This window comes from Oreochromis aureus, linkage group 13 (assembly GCF_013358895.1).
Source record: "Oreochromis aureus strain Israel breed Guangdong linkage group 13, ZZ_aureus, whole genome shotgun sequence".
NCBI classification, from domain to species: domain Eukaryota; kingdom Metazoa; phylum Chordata; class Actinopteri; order Cichliformes; family Cichlidae; genus Oreochromis; species Oreochromis aureus.
This window is the reverse complement of record NC_052954.1, coordinates 11,925,839-11,947,063: the sequence shown is the minus strand read 5'-3', so window position 1 is coordinate 11,947,063 and position 21,225 is coordinate 11,925,839. Positions and strand designations below refer to the sequence as shown.

At 39.0% G+C, this 21,225-nt stretch overlaps 1 protein-coding gene across 1 annotated transcript in view; it reads left to right on the top strand.

The window, feature by feature from the left end:
- LOC116318522 (serine/threonine-protein kinase PAK 5-like) overlaps positions 1-21,225 on the top strand; it is a 43,072-nt gene that overhangs the window by 13,816 nt on the left and 8,031 nt on the right. The window contains exons 15-30 of the mRNA XM_039622090.1: positions 211-342; positions 498-629; positions 715-782; positions 867-957; positions 2,263-2,426; positions 2,550-2,682; positions 2,767-2,834; positions 3,621-3,684; positions 3,838-3,881; positions 7,000-7,119; positions 7,213-7,350; positions 7,438-7,642; positions 7,872-8,000; positions 8,320-8,421; positions 8,625-8,687; positions 9,121-9,244. Of these exons, the coding sequence (XP_039478024.1) occupies positions 211-342; positions 498-629; positions 715-782; positions 867-957; positions 2,263-2,426; positions 2,550-2,682; positions 2,767-2,834; positions 3,621-3,684; positions 3,838-3,881; positions 7,000-7,119; positions 7,213-7,350; positions 7,438-7,642; positions 7,872-8,000; positions 8,320-8,421; positions 8,625-8,687; positions 9,121-9,244 (1,777 nt within the window). The remainder of the gene's footprint in view (positions 1-210; positions 343-497; positions 630-714; positions 783-866; positions 958-2,262; positions 2,427-2,549; positions 2,683-2,766; positions 2,835-3,620; positions 3,685-3,837; positions 3,882-6,999; positions 7,120-7,212; positions 7,351-7,437; positions 7,643-7,871; positions 8,001-8,319; positions 8,422-8,624; positions 8,688-9,120; positions 9,245-21,225) is intronic.

The window sequence follows — 21,225 nt, the reverse complement described above, 5'->3', positions numbered from 1 at the left end:
CTGCCAAGGGATCTCCTCACACTGTCTGGGATAGTGTCACCACCCAGTCGTTGGGGGCGGGGGTGGAGTCTTCTGTGCAGGGGTGCAGTTCTGTACCTCAAAGTGAGCGAAGAATTGGTTTAGTTTTTCCTAACTAGAACATGCTTGAGAGAAATGAAAAACCAACCTGGAGCAATTGTCTCTCTGATGTATTTCTTGTTATCTTGACAGAGAAACAATGCAGCAGAAGCTTCAGTTCAGATGGTTCCTAGCTCTAAGGACACCAGCTTTACAGAGACAGATTTCAAAAGTCTTGTCAACCGCTACTGTCAGAAAACCAGGCGTTCCCATTCATATGTCGAAGTGAAGAAAGACGGCCCGTCTCATATTCCTCAGTGAGTATATGTCAAACTCTGTCATTTCAGTTGAATCTTCAGACACCAACACCTGACTGATGTTCAACACTATTAAACTGTCAATGTAATGATCTAAAACATTCACATTTTTTCACAACACAGTTTTTCTACAAATTAATAATTGACAACAAGGAATATCCTGTGGGTGATGGGAAGAGCATCATGGAAGCCAAACAGAGAGCAGCAGAGTTAGCCTGGTCTGCTCTTCAGGAACAGCCAGACTGGGACAGCATGGTATTTTCATATATTTCATCTTAATTAATGGCTTCCCTTTGGGGGAAATATGCATTAAAATAAAGGATTTTGCTGTATGCTTTAGGTGTCCATCAGGCCAACAGCATCGGAAGATGGTGCTCCACCTGAATCATTAGCATCATCAGTTACACAGTAAGGCACTTACTGACACCAGGACAGTATAACTATATAAAAAGAACATAGCATGCTAACAATGCCCCTCTTCTTCTCCCTAAGGGAGTCCATTGAGTCCTCATCGCAGGGCCTGACTACAGATAAAAGTGAATCTGTAATATTCGAAGAGTCATCAAACCCACCCACAGACCAGGTTTGTCATTTCTCATAATATTTAGTAAAAACTATGATACTGAAAGATTAAACGACATTTAGCCTACTAAATTAAAAAAAGCAATGTGACACTAGTATCATTAATCTTCTCTCATCAATGGAAAGATGCGAGGTTGATGTTATATTTAGAGTTAGAACTTTTCCACATTTAAAATCTAAATGAGAGCACTGAAAACAATATAAGGAACACATCAAGCGAGTCAAGGTATGAAAAGCCTTTGGTGCAAGGCTTTAATATAAATGATGTACAATCGTGTGCAAGACACTGCTTTTCACCTTCATGCCTAAACAACTTTGTATTTACCTGCAGATTTTTATCAGAGTTCAACTCTATAGAGCATCTCTTGCTGCAATGCTAGGCCAGATTGTTAACTTTACTCCTGTTGTAGGTCTCATCATTGTTGCTGCTGTGACCTACCACAGTTGTGTCATCTGCAAATTTGATGAATAGGTTGTATCTATGTGATGGTGTGCAGTCGTGCATCAGCAGAGTGAAGAGAAGGGGGCTCAGCACACATCCTTAAGGAACCCCAGTGTTCAGTGTTCTAGTGCTGGAGGTGTTGCTGCCGACCCGTACTGTCTGCTGTCTTCCTGTCAGGAAACCCAGCAGCCAGTTACTCAGCGAGGTGCTGATGCCCAGCAGATCCAGTTTGTGAATGAGTTTCTGGAGAATGGTCGTGTTGAATGCTGAACTAAAGTCTATGAACAGCATTGTAATGTATGAGTCTTTAGTGTCCAGATGTGTGAGGGCTGAGTGAAGGGCAGATGAAATTGCATCATCGGTGGAGCGGTTTTGGATCCAGGTTGGGGGGAAGAGAGGTCTTGATTTGATGCATGAGGAACCGTTCAAAGCACTTCATAATGATGGAGGTGAGTGCGACAGGATGGTAGTCGTTAAAGACAACTTCTTTGGTACAGGAATGATGGTGGAGGCTTTGAGGCATGCAGGAACCACAACCTGGCTCAGTGATGTACTAAAGATGTCTGTGAAGATATCTGTGAGTTCCACAGCGCAGTCTCTCAGTGGTTGTCCAGGGATGTTACTAGGACCTGGGGCTTTGTGGGGATTGATCCTGCCAAGGGATCTCCTCACACTGTCTGGGGATAGTGTCACCACCCAGTCGTTGGGGGCGGGGGGCGGAGTCTTCTGTGCAGGGGTGCAGTTCTGTACCTCAAAGTGAGCGAAGAATTGGTTTAGTTTTGCCTAACTAGAACATGCTTGAGAGAAATGAAAAACCAACCTGGAGCAATTGTCTCTCTGATGTATTTCTTGTTATCTTGACAGAGAAACAATGCAGCAGAAGCTTCAGTTCAGATGGTTCCTAGCTCTAAGGACACCAGCTTTACGGAGACAGATTTCAAAAGTCTTGTCAACCGCTACTGTCAGAAAACCAGACGTTCCCATTCATATGTCGAAGTGAAGAAAGACGGCCCGTCTCATATTCCTCAGTGAGTATATGTCAAACTCTGTCATTTCAGTTGAATCTTCAGACACCAACACCTGACTGATGTTCAACACTATTAAACTGTCAATGTAATGATCTAAAACATTCACATTTTTTCACAACACAGTTTTTTCTACAAATTAATAATTGACAACAAGGAATATCCTGTGGGTGATGGGAAGAGCATCATGGAAGCCAAACAGAGAGCAGCAGAGTTAGCCTGGTCTGCTCTTCAGGAACAGCCAGACTGGGACAGCATGGTATTTTCATATATTTCATCTTAATTAATGGCTTCCCTTTGGGGGAAATATGCACAAAATAAAGGATTTTGCTGTGTGCTTTAGGTGTCCATCAGGCCAACAGCATCGGAAGATGGTGCTCCACCTGAATCATTAGCATCATCAGTTACACAGTAAGGCACTTACTGACACCAGGACAGTATTATAACTAGAGCTGGATATCGTCACCGATTTCTAGAGTCGATTCGATTATGATTCACAAGGTCCCAACTGCAGAAATGAGGCTTTCTTGTCAGAAATCATAAAAAAAACAGCAGCCGACAGCGCTGTAAACAATGTTAGACTGGTGGGTAATAAGCAAGCAAGTAATGCAGAAAACAGAGAGAGAGCGAGCTGTGCAGGAAGTGTGATTTAATCGTGGTGGAAACAAAACAGCAAAAGTAAGAGGGAATTAATGATGTTTATGTGAAGCAAAATGTGAAGCATAGGTTTGATCTTCTTTTGCTGCTGGTTCAATCAATTTTGTTTGAAGAGAGACAAACCTGAAGCTTCAGAATCTGTGAGCTGTCGATTTTTATACCCGACGGCGTGTCTGTGTATGTGTCGTTGGGTGAGAAAGTCGACATCTCACAGATTCTGATGATGATCAGGTCAGCTCTTTGTGTTTACATATTTGTGTGGAATCCGTTTACCTGCTCTCGTTTACTGTTTTAGCTGTTTGGTGGTTTTTGAGATAGTTTTGTGAGGTTTAACCTGAGATTCTGGCATTTCTGGCAAAATACATTTATATTTAAAAATCGATTCACGATTTAATTAATCGATATCGCTTTATTCAAGCTAAAATCCATTTTAATCTTAAAATCGATTATCGAAACCAACCAATAATTATAACTATATAAACATGTTTACAGCATTGTGTACAGTGCAGGCTATGAAGTAATTGTATCATCTTTTTCTAGGAACAACAGTGAATCATCATCACAAAACACTGCAAGTAACTCCTCAAACCCTTCTGATTCCCAGGTCTGTTCTAACATAATTCAAAGTAATAACAACAGTAATACATTAATAGTAATAGAACAATAGTAAACAACAATAGGAGCAGAACCATGTTTATGTTTTACCATTATGTCAAATTTTCGCTGTAAAAACCAAATACTTGTTTATGCATTTTAGGCATTCTCTGTATCTTCTGGGCCTGAGACTAGCACATCTGTCAGGTACTCAACAAGAATTTTATTTTAAACCACTTTAATAAAGGGCAAGTCCACAAAGGAGAAGAGAATGGGGATAGGTAATGACTTAATGTCTGTGTCCTATTAGCTGTACATGGTCCATGACATACAGTATTACAATTTAAGAGCACTGAAAAGGAGTCTTAGCCTCTGTGGTGGCTTTCACTACAGATTCAAAATAATTAACAAGCCCAAGTCATAAAGGTGCAATATCATTTATATATTCTTTCCTTCCTCAGAGTTCATGCAGACAAATTAATTAAATTCAAGTCAGTGCCGCTAAAAAAAATCCAGTCGATTTTTTTCAATGTTTTGTTTTGAGTGACAATGTTATTAGTAAACAGAAACATATTCAGTGATAAAGTTCTATAAAGTAAAAAATTAATAAACAAATGAAAATACAAAGGAAAAGCAGTTCAGTCAAATGGGACACAAGAAAGAAAACATTTTCCTTTCCATGATGGGTTTGGGCCCATCAGGCATTTTGCCAGTACACTTCCAGAAGGTGAGGAGCTTTCATGGCCAAAAAGTGACAGTAGCGCAGATCTCTGGGGTCATTTATGGTAAATGCAAGTCCACTTTGTGTGTATGAGAAACAAGAGATCCTTTAGAAGGGTAAATCCAGAATTGGAAACAGTTGTTGCTTATGGAGCAGCTGGATAGGGCTGCTCGATTATGGCAAAAATGATAATCACGATTATTTTCACTGAAATTGAGATCTCGATTATTTGACGATATTTATTTAACAATAACAATGTATTGAATAATGGCTTTAAAGATTGTCAAAAATAATATAAAATAGTGTGCAAATACTGATTACAGTGCAAATGTTTTTGCAATATAAAAATAAATGAAAATGTAAACATCTATGTTTAGTGAACTTCAAAATACTGCACAATATTTGATCCACGTCTGACTCCATGAACCCATAATGTTTCCACCAATGTTCCTCAAATATTTCATGTGTCTGAGTGAACACACAAACTCCTGAGCGATCCCTTGGACCACTGTGAGCGACATCAGACGTGTGCACTGTGGTCACGCCAGCATCTAATCCATCCAAGTTACATGGTTTATTAAAATAATCAAATTACAGCATTTACATTTCTGTTAGACTACTTTTAATTAACTGCTTTAGCCCACTTACAATGAAAATTTAAAAAATCCTGTTCATGACCTGTGTAGTATGTTAACACTATTGGAAGTAAAAATAACTTGAACTCCAATTTTGAAAACACAACTTTCTTTCTTTCTTTTTTTTTTTCATAAAGCTCTGACTTGTATTATGAGTCTGTGGTCTGGGAGAGAGTCTGTAACTCTCTGTCTGCCAAATACAGTATATAATGACCAATGTTGGGCAATTATTATATAGTTACTTCTTCAAAAAAGTAACTCAGTTTGGCAAACAACAAAGTGTTTTGCAGCTTTTTTTTTTTTTTTAATGCAGCCAAGGCGTTTTTTTAAATAAACATTTCAAACTATTTACAGAACAATCAGCTGTTCTGCATCAAATCTGATGCCACACAAATTATTTGTGCCACTCCAAAAAATAATTTCTGTCCACTATGAGATAAAGGAGAACAGCCTGATACCTGCAGGCCTGACAACAGGAGATGTATCACTCCTGTAACACCTGTAACATTCAGCAGTCGCCTCATTGTTCTGACACACACAACAAAACTATTGACTACACTACACACTAACTACACAAGATTTGCGCTAAACGTCTCAAATCTCTCACATCTCAGAACACCGCCGTCACTCCTAAAACTTCCCCCCGTTTCTTAACAACTAGATGCCACGTTGCCATATCATTTTTGATTGGTCAACACGGTACTTCGACCAATAGGAAAGGGTGGGGGTTTTGGTTTTGTTTTTGCTCACAGGCGGAGAGCGCTTTCGAGCGTTTTCCTTATAAAACGCCCGTTTTATCGTTTCTTCCGCAGTAAATATAAACAACGACAGTATTCAGGAAGAAAACCAAACATTGCATATTTTTATCATAACTCTGGTTTTACGTGGCCTATCAACACAATTTAAAAACTGGTATAAAGTCCACACTTTTTCCGTCAATTGTTCCGTCTGTCCTGCTCACATCTCCAATGGTTGTACACGTTGTCATTAACGTGGCTTCACTGCACATCAGCCACGCCGCTTTGCTAGCTAAAACACCGGTGTCGGCACATAAGGACGCTGTCATAGCCTGTCAACCACGTTGATTGGCTGCGTATATACGAATGTGAATCGCATTATTGGCTGGACTATAGGATAAGGTGGCATCGTTCTAATCCCATACAGGAGCAGCCAGTCACTTACTGACTAACACTGCAAAACAGAATTGTTAAAGTTTTAATTTTAATTTCAATTCAGGTTAGATTTTTTTTGTGCGCAACGCAGATTTTCTGTGCGCAGAGACCGTGCCAGCAGTGCGCAATTGCGCACGTGCGCAGGTTAGAGGGAACATTGGTTTCCACACCACTGAAGTCGTTTTACCTCTCTTTTCAACCAACGGCATTCTTTCTTCAGCAGCCATTATCCTATCCTCTCCTCTCCAAATAACTTCTGCTTAGCTTTTCGAGCTTCCCTCGGGTCCTCTTAATTGTTGTGACGCGTGTTCGAAACGCAGAGAGGTGCACTCGATTTGCCACACGGAGCAGCGCGAGAGTAAAGCACGAGGGAGGTGCTAAGAATCGGCTCAGTCATTTTTAATGATCGTTGAAAACCCAGATCGTAATCGAGATTAAAATTCGATTAATTGAGCAGCCCTACAGCTGGACATAGCTTGACGTCAACTTGGAGAGCTTTTTAGCTTCAGCAGCAGTCTAATGACCACAGTCTAAGTAACAATTTTAATGTAAGCCAAGGGTAAGTGTCAAGTAACCGTGCCGTGCAGAAAAACCTGCCAAAATCACTGGTAGTTTTCAGAAATACCTCAGTCACTCAGTCAACACACACACACACACACACGCACACACACGCACACACACACACGCACACAGACATGCTGCCATCTAGGATTTTGAATAAGTTGATAAGAGCTTTCTGTATTTGATCAATTAATTTTATTGCATTTTTGCATAAATAATAGTGTTGCTGTCCACAGGTTTACTTCAGAATTTGAACCCTTGGAGCGTCTTGGTAAGGGGGCCTTTGGTTCTGTTTACAAAGTAAGAGATAAAAAACTGAAGATAGAATATGCTGTGAAGGTCGGCTGCTATAAAGAGTTAAGTATGCCATGGCAGGATTCCAGCATTCAGTGTTATATGTTCGGTACTTGTGCACTTTCTGTACTGACGCTTTTCTTATTGTGTTTCAGAAAATCTCTTCGAGAGGTGAGAACATTATCAGACCTCTTCCACCGTAACATTGTTAGATATTACACGTTCTGGATGCAGGATACTGGATACGAGTGGGACCTTAGAGATGACAGTTATGACAGTTACGCCTCTTCACAGTGAGTCCTGTGGACCTACTTTTAATATTAATTTTCTGTTAAAAAGTTAAATATTTGCATCACTTTTTGCTGTTTTTACATTTTTAGCCATGAAGGTAACTCAGAGTCAAAGTTCCTGTATATTCAGATGGAGTTATGTGCCAAAAACACACTGAGAGACTGGATTGATGAGAAGAATAAAGAGAGTGTGCAAGACTCCAAGCGAAGAGAAGAAAGTCTGAGAATTGCTCAAGAAATAGTTTGTGGAGTCGAGTATATTCACTCCAAGAACCACATCCACAGAGACCTTAAGGTGAGACAACGCAGCGAATTTCAAGACAAAATAAAATTGTTCTGCTGAAATTAGAAGGTACTTCAAGTGTGTAACCCCTTAATGTGTCCTCTGGTTTACTATGACAAGGGTCTTTAGGCGCACTGAGACACATAACAGATGCCATATTGATTGTCAACAGATATGCAGGCAGTAAATGTGTGAGTCAGAGGTTTATTTGTTGTGTTTGTTTTTTATTTTGAATGCAAAGCCTGCAAACATCATGTTTGGAGTGGAAGGAGAAGTGAAGATTGGGGATTTTGGTCTGGTCACCAGTGATGATGATGATGAGGAGAGAACAGTGTGCAAAGGAACTCCATCTTACATGGCTCCTGAACAAGTGAGATGGTCTATACTGACGATAATGTTTACTTCTTGTGTTTCATTGGTTAATAAATAGGATTTTATAATTGGCCTAAGTACTACATGTGACACTTAACAAAGCTCAGTCTCACCTCTCTTTAGTGGTGAGAGCTGTAAAATCATCAGCTTCTGTTCCCGCAGAATTTTATTTGACCCTCAAATTAAGCAATAAAACTGAAAGACAAAAAGATTTGTTGAATTCAAGCATAACTGTAAAATTTTGCACAATGACTGAGAAAAATATGACATCAGATACTTAAGATACCATTTGTCCTTTGACTGTTTGCCTATCACAGAGGAGTGAGAGGAAGTACAACAGAAAAGTGGACATGTTTGCTTTGGGGCTGATATTCTTTGAACTCCTTTGGAAACTTTCTACTGGCTATGAAAGAGCAAAGGTGAGATTCACTGCAGTCATTTTAACCACTGTGCATATGCATGGAGTTATTATATACCAATAACTAGGCACCTGTAGCTGGTTTCTTCTGGCACAGCTTTTTTGTGTGTTTTAAATATTTTCATTCCTCAAACAAGTGTAACTGGAACGATTATTGTATAAACTAATGTCCTCTTTGTTCTTTAATCACTTCATTAACACCAGATTTGGCCTGACGTCAGAAGGCAGAGGTTCCCCGAAGAGTTTTCAGTGACTTTTACCAAAGAGGTAAAATACCATATTCATACTGTGCTTAGATTTTGACAGGATGGTCATCAGCAGAGTAGTGATAAAACTTACATTGGGTTCATTAGGCACTGAGCCATTGCGGGGGGGGTGGGGTTGCACCAGTATCCCACATTCTTGATTTTTAGTTCACAAACACTTCCTATAATGAAATTTTAGCGATGTTAGCTCTTTATACAGTAAAGTTACAGTGGGATACAAATATTATCATGCTGATCCTGCCACAATTTGTTTCCCCGGTTCAAATCATGGACTAACAGTATCCCACAGTTGTTTATGTTTTTAAACCCATTTTGCACAGAGAGACATGTTTTTTGAAAAATGTATTGATAGCAATGTTGATTATTCAAAACAACAACCCAATTACACGTAAAATAATTACACCTACACCGTGTTTTTTCTTGTTTTCAAACAGAAGCAAATTATTAACTCATTGCTGTCTGAGAAACCAGAAGACCGACCTGATGCAAGTGCCGTGAAGGCAGAGCTTGAAGAGTGGACTCGGATATTCAACTCACACAAAGCATCTTGCCAGGAAAATCAAACTGTCTGATAGTCACAAGAGAAAAGTTGCAAAAGTCACAGGAGCCTTTGCAAATCTGTCTTGTTGCATCTGCTTAATGAAATGATTTGATGTACTGTGTAATATTGTGTTGAGTAGCTGTTAATGTGCAAAGTTAATATATAGAAGAGGTCACATCATGAATCCCGGCTATTCCAGGGAAGTTTGTATTGGATTTGGAAATGAAACATGAAATCATGATTTTAAAATCGAACTATTCAAATCAGTTTCCCGGTGCAGGTCGTCACTTTGTAACTGTTGTTAACCTGCTGCTGTCTCAAGGAGGAGGAATTGTGATGCTACGTGTACTTCTGGTGGATTCATGTTGAATGTCAGAGATAAAAAAGCACACTCCATGTGGCTCAATTTTAGAAACTTTCCTAAATGTTTTCACTCATTTTTAACCCATGAAATACAGTTTAACATTTTGTTTCTTCCATTTTTTCTTTTGTTCATTTTAATCTGATTGATTGCAATATCAGTCAGCTACATGTGACTTGGAACAGCAGGAGAAAAGTCATTAATACTGTACTAGAGAGGATGAAATAATAAAAGGTGTATAAGAAAATGAACTAGTAAATGTACTCTCATTTAACTGTGTGATTTTTCTTGCAGAAAGGTATATAATGGTATATAATAATTTATGGCCTCATTTTGGAATTTAAATAATGAGCAGAGTGGCAGCAAGAATCAACTCAGTCATGGATTTTTTATATTTGGAAATGAGTCACATAACTGCGGATGAATTTTGAGCCACACTCAATTGCAGTGTTATTTTAATTCAGCCACACTGAAGGGTCTTCGACTATGAACGGCCTGTTTAAGGTTGTACCACAGCATCTCGGTCTGATTAAAGTCTAGACTTTGACCGGGCCATAACAAAACTTTCCTGTTGTTATTTTATAAGCATTCAGAGGTGGATTTACTGGTGTGTTTTGAATGTGCTTGAGTTTTGGGGCACTAGCTGATGGGGGACATTCTCCTTCAGGATTTACTGACAGAGAGCAGAATTCATGGTTCCATCAATAACAGTAAGTCATCCTGGAGCAGCAGAGCTGCCCCAGACCATCACACGACCACCCAGGGATGGATCTAAAGAAGGAAATCAAATGGTGGTGGCAAAGTTAAAGCCTTTTTTTTTTTAAACACGTGCAAGTGGTTGCATATGGTTAAAATGATTCAAATGCAGGAAGTATACACGTTTTTCATATAAATATTGTCTATAACTTATTTATTTTCTGTAGCCCACATAATTAAACATTTTAGTTACATAAAACATGCAAATTCTGATTTTATGTACTGTAGCCTGTATAATAAATAAGTATGTAGCCCAATAAGTATACAATCCAGAACGCTACACAACATGGGTGTTTCATTTATGAACACGAGTCTAACTTAAGTTTCACACTTTTTTTGTTAGAAAAAAAATCTAACTGTTACATGCTTAAATTTACACAAAATGTCAGGAATCTGTACTGGCATGAACAAAAATGTAAACCTAATTTTTCATGATTTGATGGGTTCACCCTCTGAGGTCCAAAACATAAATGACCATTTTTGACTCCTTTTGATTTTACATTTGTTTTTCACCTTGAAATTGTTTTATTTATTTATTTATTTTTTCCTTACCTTGCTTTGTATCATTCTTTTCAGCACAACCTCACGAGTCTGAATTTAGCTTTTTACTATGTCAGCTTAAATCAGTCATGTGATTTGGAGGTGCGGCACACAGAGGGTTAATAAATCTCACCTTCATTCTATTTCTCGAGTGTAACAACAAACAGTTTTTCCACCAACACAAAAGGGGTGTTTTTTGTTTTGTTTTTTAATTTTTTGGTCATAAGCAGAGAGTGCTTGCTAGCGCTGTCCTTAGTAAACGTGACGAAAGTATTCAGAAAAATACACCATGTATATATTGTTTATCATGAGTCTGGTTTTACGTGGCCTATCAGCACAATTTAAAAACTGGTATATATCACCTTGTTGCTTTGTCATCTTGAATTGGTCATGTGATTGGCTTACCACGACTACTTTATTCTTCCTCAGTCAAACAGCAGTCAACAGAGGACGAGGACAGCGGATATATTGTACAACAGATGTCAAAGATCGAATTGACAGGCAGGAGGAAAACAGGAAGACCATAGAGAAGATTCATGGATGTAATGAGGGGCAACATGCAGAGGGTTGGTGTGATAGAAGAAGATGTTTCTGACAGGGGGAGATGGAAGCAGCTGATCTACTGTAGTCACCCCTAAAGGGCAGCCAAAAGAAAAAAAACATTTGTGCAATCGAGATTCAGTTTTTCACATAACTAGATATATTGCTTCCCAAAGGCTGAAAGTTGCAGTAGAACACCTCTGGGACATTATGTTTAAGTCGATCTGTTACCACCAGGTTGTGCCTCAAACTGTCCAGGAGCTCAGAGATCTGGTGACCTAGTCCACCTGTGAGAGGAGAGCACAGAGGACACCAGCCGTTGTATCATTACGATTTGTTGATGATGTTGTTCATGCATAAAAGCATGTGGGGGCCATACAAACTACTGAGTTCCATTTTGAGTTGCTGCAGTGAAATTTCAGCAAGTTCACTGGTGTGCTGCATTATTTTTTTCACTTTAATTTTCTGCATATCTATGAATTCAGCTCTCTGTAGGTTGATAATTTTTTTTTTTTCATCAAATGATGTGGCATCCTCTCGTTCTTAACACCTTGCCCAGCCCACATCAGTATAAATATGCAGCATGTTTTTTTCCCTTTCCTGAGACCTGATATGTTTTCAAATTGTTCCTTTAATTTTATTAAGTAAATTATTAAGTAAATAAATAAATAACAAAAACTCTTAAGTCTTTACCTTCCATTTCTAGAGTGTAACAACAAACCACCTGTGTGAAATCTGACATGCCCATTGTTGTGGAAAATTTGACAATAACCTGCAACACACCCAGTGAGCTTGATTTGAAGTGGGTTTAATGAACACATTGCAATGTGGAGAGAGCATCCCAGTGAAACACTAGGACCATCTCTGAATTGTGGCCACCGCCCTTACATCTTATATATGCAGACACAGACACTCTTAAACAAAGAACATTCCACAACAGATCAATTATTAGCAGATCCTTAACTGTTCAGTCTAAGAAAAGCTCCGACCAACTGTCACCTCATCTGAACAGGATTTCCAGAGCCCTCAAGAGGAAAACGAGTCTGCTGTGAAGGTGCAATAAAACTTGGGCCTCACTTGTGATCACATTCCACATGCATACAAACTGGTGACAGGAGTGCTCTTACTATACTAAAGTGATATGGTTAAAATATATGATTAATACATGAGAAAAGAAATCTGCCACCACATTCCACCCTTTGGATTCAACCCCATTAGAATCACATTAAAACAAACATGGAGATTTTGTTTCTAACTACTAACTACTGAACATAACATCAACACCATTGTGTACTCAAATAATTCACAATGTAAATGGCCTGTATTTGTATAGCGCTTTACTAGTCCCTAAGGACCCCAACTTAACTTTAGGGTGTCAAATAATGTGTCAAAGTTGCGTACACATGTCAAAAGACTCTTATGTTTACTCAGACAATGAGGCCCTAATGCACTCACGCACCAGGAATCGACATGCTAGAAAAACAGTCTAGCTGCCCTGCAAAATGTACACAAAGTACAAATAATTATTATTTAAGTAGCTGCAAAGTTTGCATGCTATTATTACTCCAGTCACTTTTACTGAGGCTCAGGACTCTAAAAAGAGTATGTGATGTTCGGAGAGTCGTGTAAATGCATATCATTTGTAAAATGATTAGAAACGTCACACCAACAACCACCTTAACTCAAAAACACACCGAACTTCTTCATGCAAAACTGCTTGGCTGTTTAAGCAGGTGTTATCTGCATTCATTCACTGATCCCTCTTGGGTGACACAGAGTCTGCTCTGCAGTCGCTGAGTTGGAGCTTGGCACGCTCTTGTTGGAGGAGGGCGCTTTTTTCACCCCTCACTCTCTCGTTCCAACGCAGCTTTATGGTTATTGCTGTTGTTCTGGAATCTTCTCATGATGACTAGCAGGACCCCAAATGGCATGACCCTTGACCTCAACCACTGCCTGGGCTGTCAGCTGTGCCATGAATGGTCCCTGCTTCCCGCTGGGTCTCTGAAGACTTCTGATTAGCACCCAGTCTCAATCTCAGTCAGGAGATTCCACCCTTGGGAAGATCTCTTCCAGCAATACTTTGGCTGCTGAACCTGTAACACCTTACTAGAAGGAAAAACTTCTAACAATTTGAAAAAGTATCAACCATCATCAAACCCTTATGTGAACATGGATGTACCACCTGTAGAGGTTTAATACCTGAATACATTAACTATTAATCACACAAATAACAGTAAAATCATGGAAAACATTGTTTTCATGTTAAACCTGGAATCCTTCCTGTTTGACACATGGTCTCTCCCATGAGTCAACTCACCAGAATTAGGAGAATAAAAAGAAAAAGATTAGTAATATTATTTCTCAACCAATATCAGAAATTCTCCTCTGGAGCTTCATTTCAGGCCTGTAAAACTGTTAGAGAATAAAATCAATATTAATGTCATGTTAAGTGGGTCTAATGTTTGGCTCCGCCTGAAGCCATCATCCACACCACAATTACCTAGATAACAAAATCTGTGAGTTAATACGAACTTCACACTTGCAAACAACACCACAGACACAAGTGTGCCATGTGCAGTTTATTTCCCCAAATCATTAAAACATTATCGTGTCCATATCATCATCCCATGTGTTTAATCAAAACTACTGTAACCAGTGACTTTTCTTAAATAATGTCACTCACTTGTTTTCACACTATGAGCTCAACAGTGATATGATAATGAGCCCAACAATAAGATGTTCTGTGTTCACTGCACATCCTGCTTTATCTTCACTTCACTGTGTCTGTGCCGAATCCTCCACAAAGATCCTCAGAGAAAACAAATATTAGCAAAATATGAGCGTCCTGGAGGTCAGGTCTGGATCAACAGATTCCAGAGGTGCTGCTGTAAATCATGTGGTCAACCCTCCTTTTCTGTGGAAGAAGTAAAACTGGTCTCAACACATTATGTGTTTCACATTGAATACACATTTTCCCACTGTAACATTTTCCAACAATACATTCTGATACTGTAACCAACAAGCAGCCAATAAAACAGTTTCCTTCACACAAAATCAGTAACACAGAAAAGTGCTATCTAAAGGGTTAAATCTGCAGTCCTACAGTCTCCCCTCCTCTGGTCTCTGTCGTCCTCATGCTCCTGCAAAAACAAGCAAACAAAAAAACACATACATCCACCCTTTTTTCACTGTTTGGGGTGGATTAGGCATTAGAAGTGACTAATCCTAAAAAAACAAACAAAAAAGGTGCAGTCTTTAATCTCAATCTCAACTTAGTCAAAACTGCAGTCCACATCATCAGTCCAGTCACATACATTCATACCAATCATTGTTGATAGTGGAAAACCGCGCATGAATTTAAATATCCACTGGCAGCAATATTACATCATTCCAAAAATAAAAACAATTCTTATTGCTTTTGAAATGGATTGAATCGCTACAATCCTTTTAAACACAGGACTTACCATCTAATATGGTCAGCGTCCTAGGTGGGTGTACTTCTCCTAAACCATTGTAATCTGGAGAAGCTCACCTTGTATTTGCTCTCAGTAAAGTATTTTATAGTGCTTTTACTTCCAATCTTACTTCCAATCTGCTTAAAAATTAAATCATCAACACACAAAATATCACCCCCAGAGGGATGATACCTGGCAGGTTTTTCCTAAGCGCACTGTTACAAAAAAAAGATATTAGGCCCGGTTCCGGACATGTCTAAGTGTAAAAAAACAATCTTTCTCTTAGATAAAGAAAACAACCCAAACCTAACTGGCAGAATCAGCCTGGTACTAAAACAAAACCCCCAAATCTGCCAGAAAAATCACAGGAAAAGTTTTGCTTTCAGGTGAAACAACATGCTGTAGGGATTAGAACCTGCCATGCAGTGCTGCAGTCACTGCTTCTGGCTTTAACTAATAACTGATTCTTGCATGATCTGAAATCAGACTTAAGAGTCACTACCTTTGTTCATTTTCCCCACATCATATTTACTGGCCGCTTTTCACAACTGCAAGTCACAAGTGCTCAAGAATATCACGCAATTCTGGAAAGTCTAGGGCCAACTGATCTAGTTCCACCTGCTAAATACACAGAGAAATTTCCCCCTTTTTTTATTAGCAGCTGCACAGTTCACACAACACTAAGGTTCACCATTAAATGCTTCCTAAACACTTAATAGCAATGTTATATCACTGGAATGTGAATTTCTTCCCCAGGTCTGTGCTTTTTCACTCATTTTTCATTTTCACAGACCCAATCATATTATTTATCTTTTCTCCTTTTTTTTCTCCAAAAGTCAACGTGTAACATGTCATCATGTATTTCACAAAACAAGTTTCTTCTCAGGTAATCAGAGTGTATATCTGGATGCAAGCTTCACCCATGCATCAGAAACAGGAAACTCAACCCTCCGCTACATCTTATTCACTTGTTTTATAATCCAGTCATCTTTCCCTGATCTAGTAACAATCAAATAATTTGCATATCAGCTCATAACCCACTAAATTGATAGGACAACAGAAATGCACGTTCAAAATATTATCACAAAAGAGAATTTCCTTCATACAGTAAATTACTTATGCTGCACCAATCAAGCAGAAAGCATCTCACAATTTACTATATTAACAATTAAATTTATTATCTGATCATTGGTCAGTCATACCAGAATCTCTCTTTTTGTTTCTCTTTCACAAAAGTTAAACTGTTGTCCTGCAATCTAGAGAGTTAATTGTCAGCAGTGGATACACTCAGCATTTGATAACAAGTGTCTGTTAAATTTACACTAGTTTAACACTGATGAGAGATAACAAGCTGATCTTCATTGCATGTGTGTGTATGTTAGTAGGCAGGTTTAATGGCTGTGTGTGCAGTGGAGCTGCAGATTCAGCAGGGCATGTCCCTAAAACCTGCCTTTCCTTCACATTTCTCTGTTTATGTGTGTTTGTGTGCGTTTTAGTTTTACCTTTGTTGCGATCCTACGGACTCTTTATCAACCTCCACAGGACAGACAGCCATAGTTTTCCAACCCAATTTTCATGTGCTCTCACATTAACAACAACAGACTTCATTTTTCCTCCATGCTCTCTTCCCATTTCTCACAGCTGCTGTCTCCTCTCCCACATCTGCAGCAGTTCACGGTTGTGGCGTGTCAGAGGCCAGTGGGCCGTTCTTCTTCAGCTTTACCTTATGTCTTTCAATCTTTTCAGTCTCTTACTTTGCCATTTTAGCTCCCAGTATGGCAAATGTGAAACTCAGACAGTCTTCTCAAGTCCATTCACACACAGTGATGTCGCTGGTGAACATCTCAACTTGTGATCAGGAGCGCATGCTTGCATTCACAATGGTATTCGAACATGCTGCTGAACCCTTTAGGGTTTAGGGTTTAGGGCAGTGTTGCTGTCAGTTCACCTTGTTGACTCTTGAAGTCGACACCGTTGCTCTCGTCCCGTCCCCTCGCCGATAGTTATGGCGCCATCGGCCCCTCGCCATCGGCCCCTCGCCGATAGTTATGGCGCCAGAGAGGCCGATGGCGCGATATGGCAGCCTCGCCTCTGTCAGTCTGCCTCAGGGCAGCTGTGGCTACAACTGTAGCTTGCCTCCACCAGTGTATGAATGTGAGCGTGAATGAATAATGGCATTGTAAAGCGCTTTGGGTGCCTTGAAAAGCGCTATATAAATCCAATCCATTATTATTATCATTAGTTCTTTACAGCAGGGCATGCAGTATTTTTTTTCGGCAAGGCAACTCTGAGGCTGCTGATACCGTTACCATCCTGTGTAAGTGGATTGTCTGACCTTTTCAGGACGTACACGAATACGAAACATGTTAATTTTATGAATACATTTAAAAGTTGCCTCCTCTGATTTATTTCAATCCATGTGTTTTGAGGGGGGCATACAAATCTCGACAGGTACAACACCTGTAGGTGCTCATTTTCAGTTTCGTTTGTTATAAAATGTGAAAATCCGCGTAGGCGGGAAAACGAAACCTATATATACTCAAGCTAGCTGACTCAAAATCAGATGGTAATTGTGTAATAAAAGTATGAACATGTGACAGTTACACTTGTGTTTGAATCCTGCAGCTTATCACATTTGATTTCCATGTGTGACGACTGCAAGTGTCCAGAGTGAGGACAGACTGAGGGACCCACTGCTGCACATCATCTGTGAGGCTTTGCACCCCTGATGATCCACCAGGACAAACTCAGCAGTGTGTGAGGAAGAGGAGGAGGAAGAGCCAGCAGCAGCTGACAGATGGAGAGAATAGGCAGACTGTTCCCTGTTTGTGAAGGACTGCTAGAAAAGTTTAAAATAACTAATTGTCTGTCCTGAATCAGTCTTATTAGGTGATGTTAAAATAATTTGATCATTCCAGTGTTTTCAGTGTGGGAGAAAGTACTCAGGGCCTTCAAGTTACACACTATGAAAGGCAGTAACAAGTTTAATATTCAGAAACCTAAAGTATGTATCAGCAGCAGAATGGAGCTAAAAATAAAAGTTTGTTTCAATTCTATGAAGCTTTGAGTATTTTGGATTAGTAGTACTGCTGTGTTTGTTGCATCATATTGCTGTAATTGTTTATATGCTTTATATATTCTGAGGTAAGTTGATCTATAGTGTTACATCATATTCTATAAGGATGTTATGTGTTTGTAGACTTTCTGCCCAGTTTGACCCATTTAGCAGAAGTCAGCCTGTTTAAGGCTCTGATATCTATTCTGTATGACTTAAAGCAGTTATGACATGGTCTGATTTTCTCACCCAATAAAGGAATATTTAATATATCAGTCTACTCTTCATTTTATCAGAAACAGGTATCACAGCTCGTACATTTCCTTTTTACACATATATGTAAGCATTGAGCCAAATGTAATAATGTCAACAAATTAAACGAACAATATTTGTCTCTTATATATGATACATCTATATATACACTGTCAAAGATGCTTGTCTTTGAGTGAAGATTTAAGGTGATAGGAAATATAAATGACTGCAACTTGAATCTTTACTGAAGCTCAGTATTTGACACAGAGTTCAAGTTCACTGCTGTAAAAACTAATAATTATTAATATAATTACTATAATATTGGCCATATTATAGTTACATTACCAAAGTGAGATGACTTTAGTCTCATGAACAACGTCAGCTAATTGTTATTTACTAGCTAATTTAAAATGACTGTTCAGTACAGAAATGAAGCCCAACAATGATTTTTTTACAGTCCCCTGGTCTCAGCCTCAGATACTCAACAAATCAAAGTGATGTTATGACAAAAATGAACGGACAAAAAACAACATTTTTTCTCCTTCATTTCTGTCAGACAATGCTGTATGAAACGTTTCTCACGGTTAGTATGGTTGCTAGGCAACCTGAGCAGCGCGACTCACAAGCCTCTCACTTCCGCACTTGTGGTACTTCCCAGTACGCGCCGTATCTAGTACGTGAACTGCGCGTACTCCAGAGCGTGAGGTCGCTGGATTGGGACACAGCCTTTGTGAAGAAACTGTAAGTTTGCTTTTTTCCTCCTTTAACAGTTTGACTCTTTGTTTCTGTGATGTCTGGACCAGATGTTCAGCTCTTAGTTCAGGATAAACTTTGATCACCGTTGTGTTTGAAGACAAATCCACGTGATTATAAATTATTGATTAATTTGAATCAAACAGTTTTGTTAATAAGTAATGTGTTTGATTGCAGTCGGGTTATAAACTTCATATTTCCTTGATTGATCATTGAATCCATTTGTGTTCCTGTTTGATTCGCATCAAAGAATCAGCCAACAAACTGGAATAATAGCCTCTGAAAATCTGAAAACAAAGACAAAGTTGCTCCACAATGATAGGCCCAGATGAGGCACATCCTCATTTTTTCAGGTATGAGTCAGACAGTCAGAAAACATGTCAAAACAACTCAGCTCTTATCACGTTCCCGAACCTCCTAAGCTGGACTCCTTCCTGATATTTGGAGGCTAAGCTCAGAGCGCTCTGAGAGGATTCTCAGGTTTTTTGAGAATACCAACACGGAGTGGAAAAATCCTCTCACTCCCTCTTCTCCCAGCTGGCTGGGTCACGCAGATGCTCAGCACCAATCCATCTGTCGATCTCCTGCGTCCTCCCCTCACTTGTAAACAAGACTTGAGATACTTAAATTCCTCCACTTGGGGTAATAACTCACCCCAGAGTGGGTATTCCACCATTTCAGGTGCTGAATCTCATTTCCATTGCAAATGAGAGGTGAAGGCCACCTGATGAAGCCAACGGAACCACAACTGTGAAAAGCAGAGATGAGATTCTGAGACCACCCAAGTGGAAACCTTCTGCCACTTGGCTACACCTAGAAATTCTGTCTATAAAAATTAAGAAGAGAATCAGTGACAAAGTGCAACACTGATGGAGTCCATCACCCACTGGGAAATAGTCTGACTTTTTGCCAGCAATGCGGCAAAAAGGCCACAAAACACATGTAGACTGGTTGGTGAAACTCACATGCACCTAAGTATGCTTGAGAGAATAAAGAGCTGGTCCAGTGACTGGGACAAAAACTCCGTCTTTCCTCCTGTATCCATAGTTAACTGATACTCTCTTGTTCTTTCAGATGAAAATGCCCTCTCATATTTTACAGATCAATGATGGCGAAGTCTGTTGCATTCCAACTCCTGGATATGCTGGATGATCTAGGAGAGGAACAGCTGAAACGTTTGCACTTTCTCCTGCAGAATGAACCTGTTGGTCATTTCCCAAAAATCAAAAAGAGTCGTCTGGAGAATGCAAACAGGCTGAAAACAGCAGAAGTGATGATACAGAACTATTCAGATGATGCACTGGAGGTGGCAACGTTGATGATTACGATGATAAATAATGGTAAGTGAAAAAAAGACATGAAAACAAAAATATAAACACACAGGTTTATTTTATTAAGCATGTTGAGAGTCCGGTTGTGTCAGTTTATGTTTTTAAATTTCTCACATTTCTCCTCAAATTACATTAGAGGAAATGTCCTAAAGGTTTTTTTGTTTGTTTGATTGTTTGTTTGTTTAAGCCATGCAGGTTATTTATAAATTTATTTATTTTTCTCCAATCTCAGTTACTCCCTTAATAAATAGCATGCCATTAATTTGTTAATTATCCAGCCAAACTTTTAATACATTAAATAATATCATTTCTAAAAAGATTATCCTGTTATCCCTGTTTTACCTTCACCTCTCCAAAAACTGCATGAAGAAATTAACACACTTTGATTTATTGATACTTAAGAAATTCATCTTGCTTTCATCTTTTCATTTTGATAAACTGACTTTCTAAGAAAACACGCTACACCCAATGTTATGTTTTTACTTTGTCTACTTTTTATTATTAAGCTTAAATAAAGTGATAAAACAGTTACTACTGCAGTTCTCTGTGCTGTACATAGTTAGCAATTCAATTGAAATACCTTTTTTAGGTGTTGCCAACTGACTCAATATTTTTCTTTCTATTTTCTTTTTAAATTTAAAAATTAAGGAAGGGTGCCGAATAGTGGTCTCGCTCAGGGCAGCGAAGTAACCCAGAAACTGTAAGTAAAGTTCAAAAATCCATTTTCTCTGTCACTCAATAAACTTCTCAGATACAGACTTGGACAAAATTGTTGGTATCCTTCAGTCAATGAAAGAAAAACTCACAATGGTCACAGAAATAACTTTGATCTGACAAAAGTAATAATAAATAAAATTTCTATAAATCTTAACCAATGAAAGTCAGACATTGCTTTTCAACCATGCTTCAACTGAATTATTTAAAAAAAATAAATGCATGAAACAGGAGGGCATAC